The sequence below is a fragment of the Scyliorhinus canicula genome, chromosome 27 (assembly GCF_902713615.1).
Source record: "Scyliorhinus canicula chromosome 27, sScyCan1.1, whole genome shotgun sequence".
Taxonomy (NCBI): Eukaryota; Metazoa; Chordata; class Chondrichthyes; order Carcharhiniformes; family Scyliorhinidae; genus Scyliorhinus; species Scyliorhinus canicula.
Genome location: NC_052172.1, coordinates 19,722,510 through 19,748,541, shown reverse-complemented (window position 1 = coordinate 19,748,541; position 26,032 = coordinate 19,722,510). Strand labels below are relative to the sequence as shown.

At 47.2% G+C, this 26,032-nt stretch overlaps 1 protein-coding gene across 2 annotated transcripts in view; it reads right to left on the bottom strand.

Moving 5' to 3' along the window:
- Positions 1–26,032, bottom strand: part of LOC119957923 (SPARC-related modular calcium-binding protein 1-like) — a 105,195-nt gene that overhangs the window by 2,344 nt on the left and 76,819 nt on the right. The window contains exons 4-11 of one of the 2 annotated variants that reach the window (XM_038786121.1): positions 20,971–21,070; positions 19,026–19,076; positions 12,381–12,437; positions 9,925–10,002; positions 8,205–8,273; positions 6,700–6,892; positions 4,828–4,910; positions 3,546–3,642 (exon numbers count right to left, since the gene is read on the bottom strand). In XM_038786121.1, coding sequence (XP_038642049.1) covers positions 3,546–3,642; positions 4,828–4,910; positions 6,700–6,892; positions 8,205–8,273; positions 9,925–10,002; positions 12,381–12,437; positions 19,026–19,076; positions 20,971–21,070 — 728 coding nt within the window. The remainder of the gene's footprint in view (positions 1–3,545; positions 3,643–4,827; positions 4,911–6,699; positions 6,893–8,204; positions 8,274–9,924; positions 10,003–12,380; positions 12,438–19,025; positions 19,077–20,970; positions 21,071–26,032) is intronic. The other variant, XM_038786123.1, reaches the window with a different exon arrangement.

The following is a 26,032-nucleotide window of genomic DNA, read 5'->3' as shown; positions in this document are numbered from 1 at the left end:
TCTGCACACGGACTGCCGTGGTAAATGAAGAAAGCTCATCACCACTTTCTCAACAACGACTAAATGCTGGCCTTGCCAATGGTAATTAAATAAAAGCATCTTCTTAATCAGACTTGAATATGGGTCACATACCTAGGTAGCCATTGTAAGATCTCTCCTGTTTTACTCTTATTAACTTTGGCCATTCTTCCAAATTTCTAAACTTTAGAACAAAATCACATCGAAAAGGCGAGCAAGGAATGTCATTGCGAATTGGACACCATTGTAAATAAAAACCTGAAGAGATCAGCGTGGCCGATGGAAGCCGGGAGACCCCGCTCCTGGGATCTACCTGGCTCGCAACATCTTGCGCGATCTAACGCGATTCTCACAAGATGTTGCGATGTGAATCCCACCCATAGTGGCCGGGATCATTTTTTAGCAAATCTGCATATGAGAGAGAGACAGCTAGTCTTACTTTAGAACATGGAACATAGAACAGTACAGCACAGTACAGGCCCTTTGGCCCACGATGTTGTGCCGACCATTTATCCTAATCTAAGATCAACCTAACCTACACCCCTTCAATTTACTGCTGTCCATGTGCCTGTCCAAGAGTCGCTTAAATGTCCCGAATGACTCTGACTCCACCACCTCTGCTGGCAGTGCATTCCACAAACCCACCGCTCTCTGGGTAAAGAACCTACCTCTGACATCTCCTCTATACCTTCCTCCAATCACCTTAAATTTATGTCCCCTCTTGTCTGCCATTTCCGGCCTGGGGAAAAGTCTCTGGCTATCCACTCTATCCATGCCTCTCATCACCTTGTACACCTCTATGAAGTCACCTCTCTTCCTTCTTCACTCCAGTGAGCAAAGCCCGAGCTCCCTCAACCTTTCTTCATAAGACATGCCCTCCAGTCCAGGCAGAATCCTGGTAAATCTCCTCTGCACCCTCTCCAAAGCATCCACATCCTTCCTATAATGAGGCAACCAGAACTGGACACAATATTCCAAGTGTGGTCCAACTAGAGTTTTATAAAGCTGCAGCAAAACCTCACGGCTCTTAAACTCAATCCCCCTGTTAATGAAAGTCAACACACCATAACAACCCTATCAACCTGGGCGGCAACTTTGAGGGATCTATGTATGTGGACCCCAAGATCCCTCTGTTCCTCCACACTTCCAAGAATCCTGCCTTTAACCCTGTATTCAGCATTCAAATTTGACCTCCCAAAATGAATCATTTCACATTTATCAAGGTTGAACTCCATCTGCCACTTCTCATGCACTTTAATGTGCAGATTCTTGACATGGATTCAATCTCCCTCGCCTCGGAGACTTCGGCCGAGCCCTGTTCAGTACTAGTTCCACAAAAGGGACCAGGTGGAATGGCACTCATGGGGGTCTCCCAGGGGATCGGAGACCCCCAGGTGGATGCCTTTTGGGCAGGGTGGCACCCTAGCACTGGTGGTGCCACTGGGCACCCTGGAACTACCAGCCAGGCCCTGGCAATGCCACCTGGGTGCCCCAGCCAGCCAGGGTTCCGTGTTGACACTGCAAAGTTGCCAAGTTGGCGTTTTTTGAATGGGTGCAATTGGGCCAAAGGTGCTTGTGCATTTGTTTGGGGGGGGGGGGGGGGGGGGGGGGGGGGTGGCGGGGACCCTCCCATAGTGCGTTGGGGATTGGGGCCTCGGAGATTGGGACGCCATTTAAAAATGGCATCTCGAACACTCGCTATGCTGAGGATTTCCAGCAAGCGGAGCTCCTCAGTACACAAAACGGGGTTAGGTTGTGTGTTCCCTTACCTCTTATCAAATGCGGGTCGCGTTTTATAGCCTTGTGATTCTTGCCGCTGCGAGTACCAGGAAACACGTGACTAAATGCGCTCACTATGGGACTTTGTTCCCATTTAGTTAGATTGTGCCCTAAAGATGGGAATCCATTCACAGCAGTGGGATTCTTCCGTCTTGCTGCAGTGAATGGGAAATTTGGCTGAGTACCAAATTCTCGGCCTCCCCAGCAGGGATAGTGGGATGCAGTTGCAACGGAGAATCCAAGTATAATTGCTCCTGCTAGCGGAGACTCACTCTGGGGCAGAATTCTCCAACCCCCCACAGGGAATTGGCGGGGGCTGGAATCGCGCCCCGCCAGTCGGCGGGCCCCCCGCGGCGATTTTCCGGCCCGCAATGGGCCGAAGTCCCGCCGTTGTCAGGCCTCTCCCGCCAACATGGTTTAAACCACCTCTGTGCTGGCGGGAGCAGGCGGCAGGAGCGGGCCCTGGGGTCCTGGGGGGGCGCCGGGCGATCTGACCCCGGGGGGTGACCCCACGGTGGCCTGGCGAAGGCGGAAGAGACTCCTCCACCGCGCATGCGCCTGTGGTGACGTCAGCGGTCGCTGACGCACCGGTGCATGCGCGGACTCATGCCAACCGGCGAAGGCCTTTTGGCCAGCCCCGACGCAGATCGGCGTGGCGCCAAAGGCCGTTGGCGCCAGTCAGCGGAGCGGGAGCCACTCCAGCGCGGGCCTCGCCCCTAAAGATGCGGAGAATTCCACACCTTTGGGGAGGCCCAACGCCGGAGTGGTTGGTGCCACTCCGCTACGCCGGGACCCCCCGCCCTGCCGGGTAGGGGAGAATTTTGCCCCTGATCTCCACTGGTGTTAGGAGCAGTGCCCAGGTGCGATTCCCTCTCCTTTACCATGTTATTTATGCATGGGAGACTGTCAGTGTGGAGTTTACAGGTTCTACCCATGTCTGCGTAGGTTTCTTCCGAGTGCTCCAGTTTTCTCCCACAGTCCAAAGATGTGCAGGTTAAGTGGATCGGCCGTGATAAATTGCCCTTAGTGTCCAATGGTTAGGTGGGGTTACAGGGATAGGGCGGTGGAGTGGGCCGGAACAGCGAGTACTTTTGGAGGGTCGGTGCGGACTCCATGGGCTGAAAGATGGGCCTATCCGGGACCAGGCGCTTCAGAAGACATCCGCCAAGGGGATGACAGGGCATCAGGCAAGACAAGCAGTGTTAGCGATAGGCTCTGGCCTCTGTGGCTTTTGTCCTGTTTCGCCAATGTGTCTACTGTGGGGCTCCTCACTGGGTGGGCCTTGCACCCACCAGGGGGGTAGCAACCATTGTGTAATGGAGACATTGTACAAACATTCGTCTTCCTGCCAAGAGCTTGGTGTGCGGGAAGGTTCTGCAAATGGGGGTGAGCGAAAGATCTGTAGGTTTGCTGGGAGCTTAGCTGTAGTGTTATGTGGAGCTTGGGTCTTACACACAGGTTGTGACACGGAGCTGGTCAGGTTTCCTGGCCGGGCGCGGGATGGATGGGATCAGGGATGTGGTGGACAGACCGGGTTTGAAGACAGCTCATTATCCTCAGGGGATGGGCTAGCTGATAGTGCCAGTGGTGAGGCTTTTACTCTCATTTGTCAAAGTAAAATTCAGTTGCAGTTGATTTTAACATTTAATCAACAACAATAAACAAGAAAGTGTGTAACCCAAGTTGCTGTGTAAGATATTGGGATTTCATGGAAGCTACATGCCTTTCCCTCAACATTTGGACTATACCTTCTCCATGTTAGATGGTAACCAGATTGGTCCATGTCCATGATGAGGGACTTCAACAATCCTGTCACAAACTCAGTCTTCTTTCCACCAGGACAACCTGAAACATAATAAAGATTAGCAACTCACAAAACATGCATTAGGACTCTGCTACTAGTTGGCAAATGCAGTCGGCAATTTAAACAAAGTGAGATCCCACAATCAGCAAATCATATGGACATCTAGTTGCTAACTTTGATGCTGTTAATGGAGAGGATGAATACTTACCAATAACCTGGAAGAACTCAGTATTCTTCAGGAAAGCAACATGGGGGCTGGTTTCTCCGATTTGGAGCCTATGGGCTGGATTCTTTGCAGCCCCGCGCTGAAATCACGTTTGGCGCGGGGATGGAGAATCCACTTTTATGACGAATTGGGCCCGGCTGCCGCGATTCTCCGGTCCCCCGGGGATCCATTGCCGGGGCCCTCCCAACGATACTCCGGTCCCGACCGGCCGAATTCCCGACACCATGGTTCTAACCACGTCTGGCCGGTTGGGACTCTCGTGCGGCGGCTGCGGACTCAGCCTGCAGCCGCCCTGGTGGGGGGGATCAAGTACCGGGCTGGGGCTTATGGGCGGCGATCGGGCGGGTTTGATGGAGCGGCGCGGGGCAGGTCATTGGGACCTTCTTTGTTGGTCCAGGTCCGCCTGAATTGAGAATCCATTTAACATCCCAACTGAGACTCAGTATGGACATACATGTTCAGAGCTTAATTCGACCAGTGAGACCTGAAGCTTGCTCCACCATTTAATAAGATCATGGCTGATCTGACTATAACCATCCACGTAGCCCAGATATTTTTTCGCCCCTTATTTATCGAGAATCTATCTACCTCTGCGTTGAAAACATTCAAAGACTCTGGGCGGGTTTCGCCGGCCACGACCGCCCGGCGACCGGAGAATCCTGTCCGTGGTCAATGGAGTTTTCCATTGTCGGCGTCTCGCCCATGGCGTTCTTGCGGCGGGGGGGGGGGGGGGGGGGGGGGAATCCAGCCCTCTGCTTCCACTGCCTGCTTTTCGAGGAAGGGAGCTCCGAGAGAAAATAAATTATTTTCATCCCTCTCTTAAGTGTCACCCTTTTGGTGACGCACAATACCCTTCCTGTAATATAAAGCTAGATTAGGAGCTCAAATCCTATAGAGGAACTTGAACCCACAACCTGATGGAAAGAATATCGTACTGTCCATCATCTAATGCTTTGTTTTAGTTCTTTGTTATTCTCTCACTAATTTCCAAGTCACTCACCTTGGAGTTTCCTATCTCTGAAGAGAGGACCCATCTCCGAGATTTTCGACCGTATACCACTGCCACAGTCAGGGGTCTGGTTACTGCAAAGAAAGGTAGAATAAGTTGAAATCCTTTAGTTTCAATGTTGACTTCAAGAATTTAAGTTGTCCTGCTACATTCTCCTATTTATATTCCAATTAACTCTCTTCCAATTTTGAACTGTTGAACTCATCTCTATCTAAATCCCGAGATACAGATATAGCTGTGAATCTATTTTTAACAGGAGAAACTATCATCCAACGGTGTCCCATATTGCAAGGAAGATGGAGGCAAAAGTGTAGCGTGGGCAATAAATACCCATATCCCATGAATGAATAAAAAATACCACAAAATGCATACTATCTGGCTGCATCACAGCCTGGTATGGCAACTGCTCGGACCAGGACAGCAAGAAACTTCAGAGAGTCATGAACACCCTAGTCGATCACACGAACCTGCCTCCCATCCATTGACTCCATCTACACCTCCCGCTGCCTGGGGAAAGCGGGCAGCATAATCAAAGACCCCTCCCACCCGGCTTACTCACTCTTCCAACTTCTTCTATCGGGCAGAAGATACAGAAGTCTGAGAACACGCACGAACAGACTCAAAAACAGCTTCTTCCCCGCTGTTCCCAGACTCCAAAACGACCCTCTTATGGACTGACTTCATTAACACTACACCCCTGTATGCTTCATTCGATGCCAGTGCTTATGTAGTTACATTGTATACCTTGTGTTGCCCTATAATGTATTTTCTTTTATTCCCTTTTCTTCCCGTGTACTTAATGATCTGTTGAGCTGCTCACAGAAAAATACTTTTCATTGTGCCTCGGTACACGTGACAATAAGCCAATCCAATCCAAAATTACACTCGTCTTCTGCTGTATTGTGCTGCTTGCCAATCCACTCGAGATATGAATGAAAAAATGAAAATCGCTTATTGTCACAAGTAGGCTTCAAATGAAGTTACTGTGAAAAGCCCCTAGTCACCACATTCCGGCGCCTGTTCGGGGAGGCTGGTACGGGATATCCCTGTTACTTACCACACTTGTTGCTAATGGCTATTTTGTGACTATTCCCCCAAAATAAAATGTACTTTGTAAAAATTGTTAACCCCCTGCCTCTTTCCAGATCAATGAGAGAATGACTGTAGGCTAGTGTTTAGCAACAACTTGCATTTATACAATGCCGTATATGCCATAATTAAACACCATGGGCGGGATTCTCCGTCGCACCAGCCCCGTTTTTCGGCACGACACGCCCCCGCCGGCAGAGGGATCCTCCGTTCCAGCAGCCGGCCGGTGGGGTTTCCCATTGTGGCCATCCCACGTTGTCGGGAAACCCGCGTGCGTGGGTGCGCTGCAGGCGAAGCAGGGGATCCTGCCGACGGAGAATCCCGCAGCATATCACTTCATGGAAGTGCAATGATAAAATTTTACACTCAGCCACATAATGAGATAATTATGTAGCCATTGCACCGAGGCCCACCACAGTGGGTGTGCACCTTCTCACTTGGAATAGAAAGTTCACTAAACACATTAAGCAACATAATTCACTCTCCGTGGCACAAATTTATCGAATTCAATTTTTTTCTCTTTTCTGAATTGTTTATTTTTATAACTGTTTCCCTCATGTCAGATGTAGTTTGCTAACTAAAAGGGAGGACAATCTGCTTCTATCAAAAGTTGGTCTTTGATCAGCCACGAGAGTGAGCAGGCTAGGTGTGCAACTTGATCGCCTCCTTTTGTTATGTATTTCTCCCACTGCCAATCCTTGAGGTGCAGCTAGACTCAACATGGCTGTCGCCGATTCAAACGTCCTAATCCAGTCAATCTAGTGTGGTACTCACCGTGCAGTTGTGCCTTGGATCGGGTGTCCTGAATCAACTCGGACGCACCAGCAGTATCCAGTAGCTTGGTGACACTGCACCTGTTTGTACAACCCACTTGTGCTACACTGCGGAACAAAGGCTCCCTCATACTGGTGCTGTTTTGCTTCTTCGATGGCAGATCGACGTTCCTGCTCACATGAAACCGGCTGGTCTGGTGAGGGAAGCAAAGGTGTGCAACTTCAAATTACCCTGGAGAGCCGTGAGGAATGGATACCCATCTTTGTGGTTTTAAACCGTCATTATAAACCTTCGTTATTTATTCCCTTCCATTTCCTACCACCCTCTCACTCTATCCCAGAACTCATGCTGAGGTGATTGTCCTCCAGGACCTTCCCCAAGCATCTGTGGTTCCTATTTTGAGGCTAATGTATTATGTGGTGCATCACAATCTGTGTTTCAGAATGCTTCCAATAGAAAAAAAACTGCATAATATTTGAGTAACTATGCCTTAATTGAATCCTGTAAGCTTCAGTTTGACCATGTCATGAAGAGATACAATGGTGAGGTACAGGGAAAAGGGGCAGTGCGGTGTAACTAGCTCCGGGGAAGCAGCAACCATGATTAAATGATTAACCTCTCAATAACAACTTAGATTTATACACCTTAACACAATGAAATATCCCGTAATGCTTCACAGGAGCAATTTAAAGCAAAGAATGACACCAAACCACGCAAGGACAAGTGCTTGGTCATAGAAATAGGTTTTTAGGAAAAGCAAGGAGAAGAGGTGGAATGAGGGTATTCCAGAGCTTGGGGCTGAGGCAACTAAAGGCTTGGCCACCAATGGTGGATCGCTTACACCAGGGGATGCACAAGAGACCAGAATTAGAGTGCAGATATCTCGGGGAGTAGTACAGCTGGTGGAGATTACAGAGATGGAGAGGGATGGGACCCCACATGGAGTGATTTGAAAACATGGATGAGAATTTTAAAATAAATCTCTCAGAGTCAACATTAGTCTTTTCCAGCCAGCTACAGGGGAATAGAAATAAAACCTGATCAAATGGTCATTATTTATGACATCTAACTCTGCTTTATATGGCAGCCATGTTAGCCTGCATAACAACAGTCACTGCACTTCAAAGTAATAAATTCTTTGTGAATTGTTTTGAGAAATTTATGAGGAAGTAGATGCATGCAAAATCTATAAATGCAAACCTTTCAAAAGACCATGGGCTGGATTCTCCGCTGTCAGGGTTCTCCTATTCGTCGGCAGCCCGGGGATTTCCCGATGGCGTGGGGCTGCCCCACAATAGGAAGCCCCATTGGCCGGCTGGCGAGACGGACAATCCCGCCCTATTTGTTTGACATACCTTTGGTTAGCTCCTCTAACTCCTGTCAAAATCCTCTTGCCCACCACCCCCTCATTTGACAGATGCCTTGGGATGTGTCCCTATTTTAATGGCGGTGTGTAAACACCCTATCATCAGAAGAAAGAGCTGGCAATGACTGGACTCTCTTACCTAGCTTGGCACTGCGGTTTGACTTGGCATCTCTACTGAAGAGAAACAACAGGGCTGGATACGTAAGTTCTGGAGAAAGAAAAATATTAAAATTGGAGAAGGCTTCTAAACCTCTTATTAACTCCTCCCCTTGTCTCAATTTATATATATTAGAACTCTGACCAAGTATTGCTTCTCTTAATTAAGTGAACTGGTTTTGAAACGTTCACTGCCATCAGATGCTTTACCAAGGTGCACGGACCAGATGAATCCCAGGTTCAATCCCTAGTCTTTGCTCAGTGGACAGATCCTAGTTTGGGTGAAGCAATTGTCTTTAGTAGCCCTGACCGCAATAGTAGGGTGGGGGGGAAGAGGGAGTTGGGAGTAGGCTTCCATTCCCCACTGCTGTCCAGTGACTGATGACTGGGAAGTACCTTAATGGGTGAATTGTGGATGCTCAGTGTTGAGCCTTATACACAATGAATGGCTAATGGAGGCCTGGGTGTATTCACAGAGCTGTCCTCCAGAATGAATCCACATTTTCAAAAGAGGAGGAAATTGGAGGGGGGAAAATCCTTCGACGTTTCAACCTTCTTTTCACCTTTGTATTCATTTCCCTTTCAATATTCACCTCTCATATACATGCATCATGGATTTTTTTTGGATTAGCTTAATCTGATCATTTTCTCACTTACACTCCAACAAAAGCCTCACTCACTTGGAAGGTATTGGAAATTCAGGTGCACCTGATTTTCAGACCTGACCCAAGTATTGGATTGATAAAGACAGGGCTATCATGAAAGTAGGTGGTGTGTTTGATGATAATGGGTTAGGAAGAACTTGGGCCATATTTAAATATCAGAGGGTGCAGAGGATGCCTAGAATACCATGAATTCCCCTTCAGCCAATCTCAGGCCAGTTATGGAAGTATAAAAGGGCAGCATGGTAGCATTGTGGATAGCACAAATGCTTCACAGCTCCAGGGTCCCAGGTTCAATTCCGGCTTGGGTCACTGTCTGTGCGGAGTCTGCACATCCTCCCCATGTATGCGTGGGTTTCCTCCGGGTGCTCCGGTTTCCTCCCACAGTCCAAAGATGTGCAGGTTAGGTGGATTGGCCATGATAAATTGCCCTTAGTGTCCAAAATTGCCCTTAGTGTTGGATGGGGTTACTGGGTTATGAGGATAGGGTGGAGGTGTTGATCTTGGGTAGGGTGCTCTTTCCAAGAGCCGGTGCAGACTCGATGGGCCGAATGGCCTCCTTCTGCACTGTAAATTCTATGAAAAGGCTCTATATTCTACTTCACATTCCCATTGAAGGTAAGAAAAAAAAAACAGCCAAAGTTTCTGTTTGTGCTCGCTGGCCATGACTCCTGCTGGAAAGTGTTTATGCATAGTTAGGACAAAGGCAAAGTGGGGCTTTGCTGTGTTGTCCCATGACTGTCTGGCTGCCAGCATTTTTGCATGAAGAATTGTGGCTGAGGTCCCATAAAGAACTTATCCAGAACAAAGAGACCTCAGGAGCAGTACTTGAAAAACCTTTTGCAGTGTCATTTTTATTCAGTTTGCATCCTTAACACAAAGTTTCTGGACTAGATACTAATACCACTCTTGCACCAGCACCTCTCCCCAGCTCTGAAGAAGAGTCAGATGGACTCAAAACTCTGGGTGGGATGCTCCGTTGTGAGTCTACCTCGCAACCCCTGCCAGCGAGGATGGTGTAGAGAAATCGCAAAACCTCACCTGGATTTTTGGATATTAGAAGTGCATCTTTATGCCTGTCTTCAACGGGCCTCTGCTTGTGACGATCCAGTCCTTCACCTGCAAGTGGAACAGCCAATCAAAAGAACTGTGGAAGTTTTTTGGAACTGGATTGTTGCTGCCTTAGGTCTGCAGTTGGGTGCACAGGTCAACTCAGTCACATGCACACCAAAAAATACTTGTGTCTTCTGTCCCAAACTAACCTTCCAGCTAATTCATGGGCTGAAACCCAATACATGCAAATAAGGCAATATTCTTCCAGTTATAGTGGAGGGTGGGAGAAGATTATTACGAAGGGCGAGAGATGGGTGACTGGAACTGTAAGAAGGCCAGCACCCAGAGGTTAACCAAATTCCACAGAGAGTAGAGAGGGTCAAGGGCCTACCTCAGGTATACCTGACAACAGATGGAGACCTAGGATCAAATAATCGATCTCTCTGGTGGCGAAGATTGACACAGGGGAACCTCAAAGTTGGCAAGAGAAGAAAAAAAAACTTGATTCAAACAGCCATACTCGAAAACCAACAATGTTTCGGGCTGTCGGGATGTAGATAATCTTTAAAAGGACATCTTGTCTGGAACAATGGTTTAATTTATCTGACTTTGCAAGACCCAAGTGAGTAAATGTGTTTGGGAAAAGCCCAGACTCGATACCTTGCCTCTTCTTGAAGATCGATGCTGGGCCAAGTACCACTATGGGCGGCATGGTGGCACCGTGGTTAGCACTGGTGCTTCAAAGCTGCAGGGTCCCAGGATCTATTCCCGGCTTGGGCCACTGTCTGCGCAGAGTCTGCACGTTCCCCCCATGTCTGCATGGATTTCCTCCAGGTGCTCCGGTTTCCTCCCGCAGTCCATAGATGTGCAGGTTAGGTGGATTGGCCATGCTAAATTACCCTTAGTGTCCAAAAAAGGTTGGGTGGGGTTACAGGGATAGGGTGGAAGTGTGAGATTAAGTAAGGTGTTCTTTCAAAGGGCCAGTGCCGACTCAATGAGCTAAATGGCCTCCCTCTGCACTGTAAATTCTATGATTCAGCAACAGGTCTCAGTGACTCCATGTCAAGAAGGGGTTAAATCAATAACAGAGCAATTCTAGAACTCAATCATTAGCTAGTGACCCCCCTACAGCGTAATAATTATATGTGCAGATTGGTTGAGGGCAGGATTGAGTTCAGCTTGCTACAATAGAAAGAAAATAAATACTTTGATTTATATAATGCCATACATGATGACAGGATGTCAAAGCACCTGATTTGATTTGATTTGATTGACGGCAGGCAATTTGCACACAATAAGGATCCACAAATAGCAATTCATTACTGACCAAATAATCTGTTGGTTGAGATAAATATTGGCTACAACTAATGGAGCACTAATCAGGAATTCAAATACAGAGGGGTGTAGACAGGCTTTCAGATAAAACATTAAACCAGGGCACTGTCTGCCTGGCCAGGTTAATGTCAAATATCTCACGGTATATTTACAAGGAAGCCAAAGCGGAATTCTAATTTCACTTCCTCTTTTCTAACAGCAGAAAGCACTTAGCTGCCTGGTTGTGGTCAAGAACTGTCAATCACAGCAAGAGTGTTTATATTAGCATCAAAGCAGAGTACTTGAGATGCATTCACGCATGAAGTAAAAGATAAACAAACTACCTAAGCAGCTGTGTCTGAACCATTAAGCTGTCAATCACAGACTAGTGAAAGGTATTGCTCTGTAAAATTAAATGGATGCTTAGCATTTCAAAGGGTGCCTTGGGATTTGAATCCTTTCCCAGTGGTGTGGGCTTTGGAGAAAGCCTCTGACACGTGTAAAAGCTGCTGTTTTAAAAGTCTTTGAAAGAGCAGATGTTAGAAAAGGGGAAGTGTTCCTGCATTGATTCTTCACTGAACTGCCTGGACTGCACATCAGCTGTCAGTCAGAGCAGTTCAGGCTGAGGAGGCCACTTCAGAGTTCAAAATGTCAGACCAGGAGGATGATGTTGAACAGAAGGGCTGCCTGAGATCACCATGCCAAGGGTGATCTTCAGGTTGCCCAGGGCTGGAAGGGGCAGAGCAGACATGAGACTCCCATCCTCGGGGGACCCCAGGATCAACCCCTCAGCCCAAGCCCACCCAACTCCCAGGACTGATTGGGGCATTCCCCCTTTTCAGCCGGGCATAGGCAGAGGGGCACATTATTTACGAACTGACCCCCCCTCGGGGTCCACTTTATTTTGTATTCCATAAAGGGGCACTATTTATATGAAAAAGCACACAGCAAGATGTAGCCATTTGTTCACAAATTGCGCTAAAATGCAGCAAGTATTTACTTTTGAGAAATCACCTAGCCAAAATCTTTCTTTCTTTAAATTTGTAACATTCCATAATTGCAATTAAGGCAGTCTCCCTGTTAACGAGATGCATCTGGGACGATGGGGCAGAGCAATAAGTGTTGCGTACCTTTACCTGTGTTGCGAATCAGAGTTCTTGTGGTAGGTCGAAGCTTTATTCCTTGCTCTGGGATTAGAGAAGAAAAAAATCGAAAAGACACTATTATTGAGGTTAGTATTATCTATTCTACCAAAGCTCTTGGATGGATGGTCAGAAGGAAAGAATAGCCTTGAAAAGACAGATTGGGAGAACTGAAAGGGACTTGTATAGTTGTGGTTCTGATGCAGCATTATCATCTTTTCCCTCCTCCTCTCCTGAAGCATTACTTACCAAAAACCTCTGCACACTCTCATTACACCAAGTCCCTCGGTAATACAGTTCAATGATTCAACTATGCCACACTATTGCTCCACCCACATAACAAATTCAGCAGCTGCTAAAGGCCTTCATAATAACTACTTGCATTTGTACTGCGCCTTGAACATAGCAAAAATAAATCGACTAATGTTCCATAGCAGCGTTAATCAGACAAAACTTGTCATTAAGCCATACAAGGAACTACTAGAATAGGTGACAAACGCTTGGTCAAAGAAGTACATTTTACAGAATATCTTATAAGGACGAAAGTTGGAGAGGTTTGGTGAAGGAATGCCAGAGTTTTGGGTTGAAGCAATTGAATCCACAGCTGCCAATGGTGAACCAATATAAATCAGGAAAATGCAATAGTCCAGATCTGGGGGGATGCAGGGATCTCAGACAAATGTGTTCCAAATAGAAATTTGAGGGTGCGTTAGTACTGGTGACTGAAAGTAATGACCGGAATGGGCTTTGGGTGACTGTTTACAGGAGAAAGACAGGTGGTAGTAAATTCCGAACTTTGGGATGGTGGTGACAAAGGATTTGCTATTGATGGTTTATTGAAAATACATGAATGTAAAAGTTACTTTTCTAGTTAATTTTTAATGGGAACTCAAATAGGTGACTTTTTAAACTTCGAGGGCGGGATTCTCGGGGTCCACCCCACAGAAGCGGGATTTCCGATCGGCTGCAGACTAGCGTGTCAGGCCAAAGTCGGAATTTGTGCTGGGAGTCAGACCCGCCGTGAGTCCCCAAGCCCGCCCCATCAGCCGTAACGGGATTCCCACCCTGCACTGGTGAGTACATGCAAAGACTAATAAGCATTAGTTTGAATGTGATTGATGGGACTGGAAGCCTGATTCAGCTCCCGCCCATGATGTTCCGACCTCCCCCTCCCACTCCGCCCCCCCGAACAGGAGTCACGCGGGCGTGATTTGGTGCAAGTATTGAGGAACGCAGACCTGGCAGTTTGCAGTCCAAGAAGTGATGAGGGAGTAATTACCGTCCCAACAATTGCATCCCGGGTGCCGGAGGGGGTCATTCATGGGAACTGGGGTTCAGGGGGGCTTGTGCTAGGCTGGAGGTGCTCAGGTCAGGGGTCCTTCCTGGGATGGGTTCGTTTGGCTGCTCTCCCCATCTGCAGTGTTTAAACACTTTGAACAGCCAGTCAGTATGTAAAAATTAACATTTTCTCATAATAAAGTGAAAGTGTTCTCATCTAAACCTCTAAACTCTTTAACAAGACTGTAAGTGTGCCCAGTTCAAAGCTCTGTGAGATGAAGGTAAAAGTAATCCCTTTAAAGTGGTGGAAACCTTTGAAATGGTTTACTCACGGTCAACTTAATTGCCCTTTAAAATATAGAAGTTTGGGTGTATGCCTAGAAGGCTGAAAGTTAGGCGATTGGGGGAGCTGCCATTTAGAATGGTAGGGGGAAGCTTTCGGTACCTAGGCATCCAGGTGGCGCAGGAATGGGAACGGCTACACAAGTTAAATGTGGCCCGACTAGTGGACCAAATGAAAGAAGATTTCCGAAGTTGGGACGTGCTCCCGTTGTCACTGGCTGGGAGAGTCCCTGAGAGTCTGGGGGGATAGAGGAAACATGTGGGAGCAGAGGGAGCACCGATCTGGTCTCCAATCTGCAATAATCACCGGTTTACCCCGGAGAGGATGGATGGAGGGTTCCGGAAATGGCAGAGAGCAGGTTTCGAGAGGATGGGAAATATGTTTATAGAGGGGAGCTTTCACAACCTGAGGGAGTTGGAGGTGAAATTTGAATTGACGAGAGGGAATGAGTTTAGGTACCTGTAGGCGCGTGACTTGCTACGCAGGCAGGTCTTAACCTTCCTGCTCCTACCACCAAGGGGGATACAGGACAGGGTAGTTTCCAGAATGTGGGTGGGAGAAGGGAGGGTTTCTGACATTTACAAGGAACTCATGGGGTCAGAGGAAACGCAGACTGAGGAACTGAAACACAAATGGGAAGAGGAGTTAAGAGGAGAGATAGAGGATGGTGTCTGGGCGGTCGCATTGAGTAGAGTCAACGCGTCCACAAAATGAGCCAGGCTCAGCCTGATACAGTTTGAGGTCGTTCACCGGGCTCACATGACAGTGGCCCGGATGAGTAGGTTCTTTGGGGTAGAAGATAGGTTTGCGGGAGGCAGGGGTTTGCAGATGTCATGTCCAAGGTGTTGAAAACAAGGGTGGCACTGAATCCAGAGGTGCCGATTTTCGGAGTGTTGGAAGATCGGGAATCCAGGAGGAAAAAGAGGCAGACATTATGGCCTTTGCTTCCCTGGTAGCCCGGAGACGGATACTATTAGCTTGGAGGGTCTTGGATACTATTAGCTTGGAGGGACTCAAAACCCCCGAAGTCAGAGACCTGGCTAACTGACATGGCTAGCTTTCTCTGTCTGGAGAAAATCAAGTTCACCTTGAGAGGGTCAATGTTAGTGTTCATCCGGAGTTGGCAACCGTTTGTCGACTTCTTTGGGGAAAATTAACCATCAGCAGAGTGGGGGGAGGGGAGTGGGGGGGGGGGGGGGGGGGTTGGGGTTTAGTTTAGTTTAGTTTAGAGTAGAGTGTTAGAAAAGGTGGGACCTGTGAGGGAGGAAGACGGCTTTTGCACAATGTTTATATTTGTATGTACACCGTTTCTTCTGTTGTTATAAAACCATAAATACCTCAATAAAATGTTTATAAAAAGAAAGGAGGCTGAAAGTTTTCATCTGCATAATTTACATTAAATTTCATGCCCCTTTGCCTGCTAAAGACTTTCTGATAGACAGGTCAAGACAGTTTCAAAGGGAAGATTCAGATTGTTTATTTATATAGCTCTGTGGGGATCCATTAATTCAGCTAGCAGGTGTTTTCCTAACTGCAGTCTTTTTTAAGTGTCTGCCTGTTTATTCTCAAGTGCATCCTCGAAAGGGCAGAAGCGGGGCCACTTTAATTAGTGTCACAGATCTGTTGCAGCAAAGAAGGAGGCCACTCAGCCCATTGTGACTATGCCAGCTTCCCTGAATGCCATTGCACCGCCTTCTCCCAATAACCCTACACATTCTTCCTTTTAAGATAATAACCTAATTCCCTCCTGAATGTTCTGATTGAGTGTGCCGCCACCATACTCACAAGCAGCACATTCCAGATATTAATTGCTCACTGCATGAAAAGGTTTCTCCTCATGCTCCATTGCTTCTTTTGCAAATTACCTTATCTGTTCCCCCTTGTTATCAATCCTTCCATCATTTTTTTCCCTATCTAACACGGTAGCACAGTGATTAGCACAGTTGCTTAACAGTGCCAGGGTCCCAGGTCACAGTCTGTGCGGAGTCTGCACATTCTCCCCGTGTCTGCGTGGGTTTTCTCCGGGTGCTCCGGTTTCCCCTCCACAAGTCCCGAGAGACGAGCTGTGAAGCAACAGTGCTAACCACTGTGCTACCGTGCCTTCTTCCTTGGTAAATTCAGATGCAAAGTATTCATTTTATATCACAGCCATGTCTCTTGACTCCATGCATAAATATTCTTTTTGGTCCATAATTGACCCCACTACTTTTACTATTTATATGCCCAAAGAAGTCTTTGGAATTCCCCTTTATGTTAGCAGCCTGACACGTTGCTTCTCTTATTTGCTTTTTCATTAACCCTCTGAAACTCCCACATTATGGCCAGTTTTGTGGTGTGGGTCAGGGACCCTGGGAACTAGATAGAGACTGCTCAATTCATGTCTAGACAGTTCACAGAGAGAAGTGAGTTTTGGCCTATGATTCTGGATTCAGTGGAGTTCTTTTTTATTTGTTCATGGGTTGTGTGTGTCGCTGGTCGGGTCAGCATTTTGTGTCTATCTCTGAGGCATTTGAGAGTCAACCCCATTGCTGTGGGTCTGGAGTCACAGGTAAGCCAGACCGGGTAAGGACGGCAGATTTCCTTCCCTAATGGACATTAGTGAACCAGATGGGTTTTTACAACAATCAACAATGGTTTCATGACTTTTAATACAGATTTTTTTTTAATTGAATTCAAATTCCACCATCTGCCCTAGTGAAATTCAAACCCAGAGCATTACCCTGGGTCTCTGGATTACTAATCCAGTGACAATACCCCTACACTGCTGCCAATCCAGTGACAATACCCCTACACCGCTGCCAATCCAGTGACAATATCCCTACACCGCTGCCAATCCAGTGACAATATCCCTACACCGCTGCCAATCCAGTGACAATACCCCTACACCGCTGCCAATCCAGTGACAATATCCCTACACCGCTGCCAATCCAGTGACAATACCCCTACACTGCTGCCAATCCAGTGACAATACCCCTACACCGCTGCCAATCCAGTGACAATACCCCTACACAGCTGCCAATCCAGTGACAATATCCCTACACCGCTGCCAATCCAGTGACAATACCCCTACACCGCTGCCAATCCAGTGACAATATCCCTACACCGCTGCCAATCCAGTGACAATACCCCTACACTGCTGCCAATCCAGTGACAATACCCCTACACCGCTGCCAATCCAGTGACAATATCCCTACACCGCTGCCAATCCAGTGACAATATCCCTACACCGCTGCCAATCCAGTGACAGTACCCCTACACCGCTGCCAATCCAGTGACAATATCCCTACACTGCTGCCAATCCAGTGACAGTATCCCTACACCACTGCCAATCCAGTGACAATACCCCTACACCGCTGCCAATCCAGTGACAATACCTCTACACCGCTGCCAATCCAGTGACAATACCTCTACACCGCTGCCAATCCAGTGACAATACCTCTACACCGCTGCCAATCCAGTGACAATACCCCTACACCGCTGCCAATCCAGTGACAATATCCCTACACCGCTGCCAATCCAGTGACAATACCTCTACACCGCTGCCAATCCAGTGACAATATCCCTACACCGCTGCCAATCCAGTGACAATACCCCTACACCGCTGCCAATCCAGTGACAATACCCCTACACTGCTGCCAATCCAGTGACAATACCCCTACACCGCTGCCAATCCAGTGACAATACCTCTACACCGCTGCCAATCCAGTGACAATACCTCTACACCGCTGCCAATCCAGTGACAATACCCCTACACCGCTGCCAATCCAGTGACAATACCCCTACACCGCTGCCAATCCAGTGACAATACCCCTACACCGCTGCCAATCCAGTGACAGTACCCCTACACCGCTGCCAATCCAGTGACAGTACCCCTACACCGCTGCCAATCCAGTGACAATACCCCTACACCGCTGCCAATCCAGTGACAGTACCCCTACACCGCTGCCAATCCAGTGACAATACCCCTACACCGCTGCCAATCCAGTGACAATACCCCTACGCCGCTGCCAATCCAGTGACAGTACCCCTACACCGCTGCCAATCCAGTGACAATACCCCTACGCCGCTGCCAATCCAGTGACAATACCCCTACACCGCTGCCAATCCAGTGACAATACCCCTACACCGCTGCCAATCCAGTGACAATACCCCTACGCCGCTGCCAATCCAGTGACAATACCCCTACACTGCTGCCAATCCAGTGACAATACCCCTACACCACTGCCAATCCAGTGACAATACCCCTACACCACTGCCAATCCAGTGACAATACCCCTACACCGCTGCCAATCCAGTGACAATACCCCTACACCGCTGCCAATCCAGTGACAATACCCCGACACTGCTGCCAATCCAGTGACAATACCCCGACACTGCTGCCAATCCAGTGACAATACCCCTACACCGCTGCCAATCCAGTGACAATACCCCTACACCGCTGCCAATCCAGTGACAATACCTCTACACCGCTGCCAATCCAGTGACAGTACCCCTACACCGCTGCCAATCCAGTGACAATACCCCTACACCGCTGCCAATCCAGTGACAATACCCCTACACCGCTGCCAATGCAGTGACAATACCTCTACACTGCTGCCAATCCAGTGACAATACCCCTACACCGCTGCCAATGCAGTGACAATACCTCTACACTGCTGCCAATCCAGTGACAATACCCCTACACCGCTGCCAATCCAGTGACAGTACCCCTACACCGCTGCCAATCCAGTGGCAATACCCCTACACTGCTGCCAATCCAGTGACAATATCCCTACACCGCTGCCAATCCAGTGGCAATACCCCTACACTGCTGCCAATCCAGTGGCAATACCCCTACACCGCTGCCAATCCAGTGGCAATACCCCTACACCGCTGCCTTCCCAGGTACCAGAGGTGCAAGGTTAGTGAATTTTATTATATTGTAGTCCATAACCGTGTCAGCCTGTTCAGACAAGGGTGCAGTACAGGGTTGAACCACAGTCAAGCACAATGGCTAAAAGCTTTTCACTTACCCATCCTGCTAGTGTCACGACCCCGCTGTGACGTTCTGTCCTTTGTAGAATCTGGAAATTTTACAAAACGGGATAAATTACCGATTGTTCAGCGATCTCTGTATTGTGTTCCTGTAATAGGTTCTATGAGAAGAGCTATTAAAGTGACGTTCCTCTGTTGATATCTATATGATCCAGAAGAATCGCTTTGGGGGAATCTTTGGTTTGGGGGAGGGGGTTGTCACTCACATTAGTGATGTTTTATTTATTTTAAGCAAAAATCAAGAAACTTTACACCTTTGAATGGAACAGCCGCTTGCTAAATCAGTGGTGTACTTGATGTCAACACAGGCAGTTTGACTTTGCACCAGGTATAGGTAGGGACTCATGAAATGGTGGATTGATGCTGAACACCAAACTGGAGCATGACCCAGCTGGAAAGTGCAATGTTTCAACAGTTATACAGTGATTCTCCAAAGCATGAATTCCCAATCGCTGACATTGTGCGCTGACAGATCTTGTAGCTAATAACCATTAAATGGCTCTATACTGACATGCTGCCCACCTCAAACCCTGATATCAGCTGAAGGGCTATTTTCTCTTTTGCTGTAAAGCTACTCAAGGCAGGAAAGAGGACACATTTCCCAAAGTGAATCAAGACACCTGACTTTCCCAAGGCTCAGTGAGTAGTACTCCCCCTTTGAAGCCAGAAGACTGGGTGTTCAAGCTCCAGTCCAGAGACTTGAGCACAAACTTGTGGTTGTCAACTCAGATTGACATTTCAATGAAGTCTGAGAGAATGCTGCACCATCAGAAGTGCTAAGAAGGCCTTGTCTCTCAGATGGATGTAGTAGATACCATGGTATATGTCAAAGTGTGTTTTCCTCAGTGTCGTAACCATATTTATCACTCAACTTTCTTTTTACTTTAAGATGGTACAAAAGAACAAGAACCAATACAAAGTGGGATGGCTGGAATGCTATGTTGATGAAGGACAAATTGCAAATTAAGCATTTTTAGCTCGTTACCCAAATCCCTAAAACCATTGCAATTTTAGTAAGTCACAAAACATATTTCAACATTTTACAAAGCACAATGAGTGCCTCACATACCAGTTTCTGAAGCTAAGTACATTTGTTTCACTTCCTGTAATAATATTTTCCAATAAGCAAGACATGGAATTTGGTTTCTTTTTTTTTTTTTGAAACTATGCAGTTTTATTTTGGGTCAATAGACATACAAACTTAATAATATAGGCAAGAAGTTCCTCACCAATGTAATAAGAAATTGGTAACTGCATAATTTTCAACTTATCGTTTTTCAAATTTTCTATACAGAAATAGTACAATAAACATCCATTGCATCTGCCACTGCTGGGATTAGCGAGTGAGGACAGCGGAGATAAAAAGAAGCAAGTCACGTTGGTTTTAAACATGCAATCATTCAAAGGCATGACTTCCCAAATTGGGAAACAGACAGGGAATATGTACACATCACACTCGAAAATTTCCAAGACGATAAAATCTTCCAGTACAGGAAGATTGTGTAGCAGTTTGGCAGGCTCAGTTTGGAGAACCTTGGTTTATTTATGGCCAAGGGATTGGATGGGACCTGCCACTACACAGGATTTTCACCCTTGGTGAGGGTTGACAGCTTATAGTTCCAAGAATAGCTTCGGCATCAATCAGGCAGATTTCAAACTTCGGGAAGACTCGTACAAGTCCAGACTCTGATAAAAACACTTTCATTTTAAGGGCAATATCTTGTAATGACAAAGGGGAGTTTAGTTAAAGTTCAAATTGAGTTGATAAGAATCATATCAATTATACTATGGATGGGTACTCGACAGGAGGAGATGTGCTTGCAACTCAAGATGGAATTTGGTTTCTAAGAGCTCTCAATGCCTATAAAGGAATAATTGACAATTACCAAGCTACAAAGTTAAAAACCTTTGTGTGTCTAGTACCTGAACAGGTGGGAGTCCTGTTGTGGACTGAAGATCCACCAATTGGTTTGCCCTCAGGTGTGACACACCAGCAATAGCCGGTCAACTTATGACACTGAACCTGTTGAAAAAAAGAGACGGAAAGGGGAAATTATTGTAAAATCTAACGTCAGTAAGCATGTCTGTGGTGCAGGTATGTAAAAAATGCTTTTTATATAGTGTATGGACACACAAAACATCATCACCTATCTGTCAAGGCTCTTGTCCTAATTTTCAATCTAAGATCCTGGCTGCCAGCAAACCTTCTCCAGCCAGATGACTCAGACCTCACCTTCCACTCTGGATTACTGATGGTTCCCCACTCCTCTCTACTCCATTGCAAGAGACCATACGACATAGGAGCAGAATTAGGCCACTTGGCCCATCGAGTCTGCTCCGCCATTCAATCATGGCTGATATTTTCTCATCCCCATTCTCCTGCCTTCTCCCCATAACTCCTGATCCCCTTATTAATCAAGAACCTATCTATCTCTGTCTTAAAGACACTCAGTAAATTAGACTCCACAGCCTTCCGCAGCAAAGAGTTCCACAGATTCACCACCCTGTGGCTGAAAACATTCCTCCTCATCACTGTTTTAAACGATTGTCCCTTTAATCTGAGATTGTGTCCTCTGGTTCTAGTTTTTCCGACAAGTGGAAACATCCTCTCCACGTCCACTCTATCCAGGCCTCGCAGTATCCTGTACGTTTCAATAAGATCCCCTCTCATCCTTCTAAACTCCAACGAGGCCAAGAGGTTGGCCTTTCAATTGCAAGCTCAGTTACTAGCTCTTCTCCAGCATTTGAGAACTTTCTTTCAAAGGTACTAGGCCCTGTCACTTCTTTCCCTTCATACAAAGGGGCTCTTATCCCGATTCGGTGATGACACTCAAGGGATATGACTCGAAAGCAAGTAAACAGAGGTACAGAACAGCTATGACCTGACTGAAGGCTGGAACAGGTTTGCGCGGCTGGATTGCCTATTGCTGTTCCTATGTTTCTCCTGCCAGTTAAGACGGTTTGATGGTAAATTAATTAGGATTGTGAAGATATTCTGGAATGTACTTGATTGCTGAATGACATATTTCTTATAATGGCAACAGGTTTTCTGCCTCTCTGTTGCAAGCTGTGAATGGTCCACAACATTAACTGTCACAGTGGGTTTCATATGCATGATGATTCTTTTTTTCTTGCAAGTCTTTTCATACATACATCGGTACGTTTTCACTGAATGAAGAGTCTTGACTGTCCCCATAGTGCATTGGTAAAAATACCACCAGAGCTGTTAGCAAGCGAATAAGATCAGGAAATTCCCAGGCCCTTTCTTTTTGCATGGCTTTAACATTTAATATACATCCTCACTTGCAGCCTGTTCAGTTCTTGAATTTACTCTTGAATAATTTAAGACATGAATTGTAAGTGGAGCATGATTGAGAGGAATAATGTAAGAAGTCTTACACCAGGTTAAGTCCAGCAGGTTTGTTTCAAATCACTAGCTTTCAAAGAACAAAGAAAAGTACAGCACAGGAACAGGCCCTTCGGCCTTCCAAGCCTGTGCCGACCATGCTGCCTGTCTAAACTAAAATCTTATACACTTCCAGGGTCCATATCCCTCTATTCCCATCCTATTCATGTATTTGTCAAGATACCCCTTAAACGTCACTATTGTCCCTGCTTCCACCTCCTCTGGCAGCGAGTTCCAGGCACCCACTACCCTCTGTGTAAAAAACTTACCTCGTACATCTCCTCTAAACCTTGCCCCCCCGCACCTTAAACCAATGCCCCCTAGTAATTGACCCCTCTACCCTGGGAAAAAGCCTCTGACTATCCACTCTGTCTATGCCCTTAATAATTTTGTAGACCTCTATCAGGTCGCCCTTCAGCCTCCTTCGTTCCAGTGAGAACAAACCGAGTTTATTCAACCTCTCCTCATAGCTAATGCCCTCTATACCAGGCAACATCCTGGTAAATCTCTTCTGCACCCTCTCTAAAGCCTCCACATCCTTCTGGTAGTGTGGCGACCAGAATTGAACACTATACTCCAAGTGTGGCCTAACTAAGGTTCTATACAGCTGCAACATGACTTGCACTGCTCCTTCCACTGCTGGTTCAGCACACTGGGCTAAATCGCTGTCTTTTAAAGCAGACCAAGGCTGGCCAGCAGCATGGTTCAATTCCCGTACCAGCCTCCCCAAACAGTCGCCGGAATGTGGCGACTAGGGGCTTTTCACAATAACTTAATTGAAGCCTGCTAGTGACAATAAGCGATTTTCATTTCATTTCATTTTTCATTTCCTCAGGCAAGAGGAATAATCTTCGAACCCATAGTTCCCCAAACTCTCTGGGTATCTAATTCATGTCAGATCTCAGTATGTTGTAAACAAATTAAATGATAGATTAATTAAGATTAATCAGCAACTCAATTATCATTGTACCATGCAATCCCCTAAATGAGCCTTAGCTGTTTATCAGGTAGTAGAGTCTACAATTATAGCAAAACCCAATTTGCAAAATGATTCAGCCATTTTTACCCATTGGGTTCCCTCCAGGGTATTCCCAATCCTGTGAGGTTAGAATAGTAACATGGTGCATGCATTAAACCAAGACCACCCCCCCCCCCCCCCCCCCCCCCACCACCACACATCCACTCAGGTAGACAGAAAAAGGGCGATTCTGCAAAATGGAGACCAAGTGTTCGCGCTGTTGTGAATGCGGTCGTGTTTCACGACGGCGCGAACTGGGCCCGGGTACGACCGATTCTGTCCCCCACAGGGGGCCAGCACAGCACTGGAGTGGTTCATGCTGCTCCAGCCTCTCTTCCCGGCACCAAATGGGTGCCGCGCCAACCCGCACATGCGAAGTTGGGCTGCGCCAACTTGCGCATGCGCGGGGGCCTTCTGCGCACCGGCCCCGACTCAACATGGCATCGGTATTCAGGTGCTGGCCGCGCAGCAATGTAGGCCCGAGGGAGAGAGGCCGGCCCGCTGATCGGTGGGCCCTGGTCGCGGGCCAGACCCCATCGGAGGCCCCCCCCCCCCACCCGGTGAAGGATCGCTTTTCGCCGCCCCACAGGCCGCCCCCCAGGCCGCCCCCCAGCCCTTCGCGCGGAGTTCCCGCTGGCAGCCACCAGGGGTGAATGGCACCGGCGGGACTCTGTCGTATCCATGCGGCCGCTCGGCCCATTCGGGCCGGAGAATCGGCAGCCCCGACGATTCCAGCGGCCCGTGGCCGGCGCCGCGCCAAACGCACTGCTGCAAATGGTGCCGATTCTTCGCACCTCGGAGAATCGCGCCCCGGCATCGGGGTGTCTTGGCGTGGTTGCGGCGATTCTCGGCCCGGCGCAGGGCTCGGAGAATCGCCCCCAAAAGATCCCATGATACTATTAAAATGGCAGGAGAATTTTAGTGTACTGGACAACATTCATCCCTTAATCAACATCTCAAAAAACTGTCATAGCTATTTGTGGGATTTTACTTTGTGCACATTAGCTGTATACTTTAGAAAAGTGTCTACACTTCATGAGTAATTAAATGGTTGTGAAACACTTTGCGATGTTCTGAGGTGATGAAACTTACTACATAAACTGAAAGCTCTCTCACTCTCTGCAGCTGCCAGAATCTCAGCTGGTTCAGGGCTTCAAGTATTGCTCAGAGGCGCCAGGCCCCAACATGTGACAGTGATAACCCCATAGCACAAGGTTGCTGCACACTGGTACAAGAAGCCTGCTGCCGACAAATACAATCACTACGAAAGGCTTAAATCTCATCTCCTATAAAATTCTGAAATGGACCACTTCAACACTGTCTGTGTGGAGTCTACACGTCCTCCCTGTGTCTGCGTGGGTTTCCTCCGGGTGCTCCGGTTTCCTCCCACAGTCCAAAAATGTGCGGGTTAGGTGGATTGGCCATGCTAAATTGCCCGTAGTGTAAGGTTAATGGGGGGATTGTTGGGATACGGGTTACGTGGGTTTAAGTAGGGTGATCATTGCTCGGCACAACATTGAGGGCTGAAGGGCCTGTTCTGTGCTGTACTGTTCTATCTATGTAACATATCCACAAACATACCAGGAACATAACTTTCTCCTCAAGCTACAAAACCATCTGTTCTCCTTCTGGCTTCCTCATCGTATTGAAGTGAAAGCTGATCATAGGGGCTAGTTTAGCACAGGGCTAAAGAGCTGGCTTTTAAAGCAGACCAAAGCAGGCCAGCAGCATGGTTCAATTCCCATACTAGCCTCCCCAAACAGGTGCCGGAATGTGGCGACTAGGGGCTTTTCACAGTAACTTAATTTGAAGCCTACTTGTGACAATAAGCAAATTTCGTTTCATTTCATTCATTTCATGTAACCTCTTACTGTAACTATTTGTTCTCAGGATCCCAAAATAGTCTGCCCCCCACCTACAACATGTTATTAATTAGGCTTGGCGTCACGTATTCACTTATTGATTTACCTTGCCCAGTTCCTCATTGTTTTCAAATTTCAGGTTGTCCTGAACTCCTGGCTTTGGTATTTCACTCTGACCTCTCAGTGAGAGAATCGAGACAGAACCGACAAGTGAGCAAATTGTGAATCGATGCTGCGCATTACCAAGTCTTACATCACTGCTCAACTTCTGTGAGCAATAAATCAACTCAAGTCGATTGGATGAGTTCATCGGCTAAAGGTTTAATTAATTCTCGGCCTCAATATCATTGTTTGCTCACAGACTAATAATTCTTTCTCCGCAGCTAGCAAGCATTAGCCATCCAATGTTACATTCAGACCGCTCCACCCTCGTATTTTCCAGCCAACATTCCACCTATATTACCAAAGAAACATCGTATGTAGGTCGCAGAAGAAAGAAATGACTTAAAACTTCCCAGGACATTTCTAAATTCTCAGTCAAAGAGGAAGAACAAGACCAACTGACAACTAAATGTTTATTTTAGAATTTTATTCCTTATAAAATTGTTCAAATCATAATTTTTTTACTGGTCCTGTGGTGAAATCATGCCTCATTTTTACACTGCTCCCTTTCCTCCCCGTCTAATGGTTGTGAATATA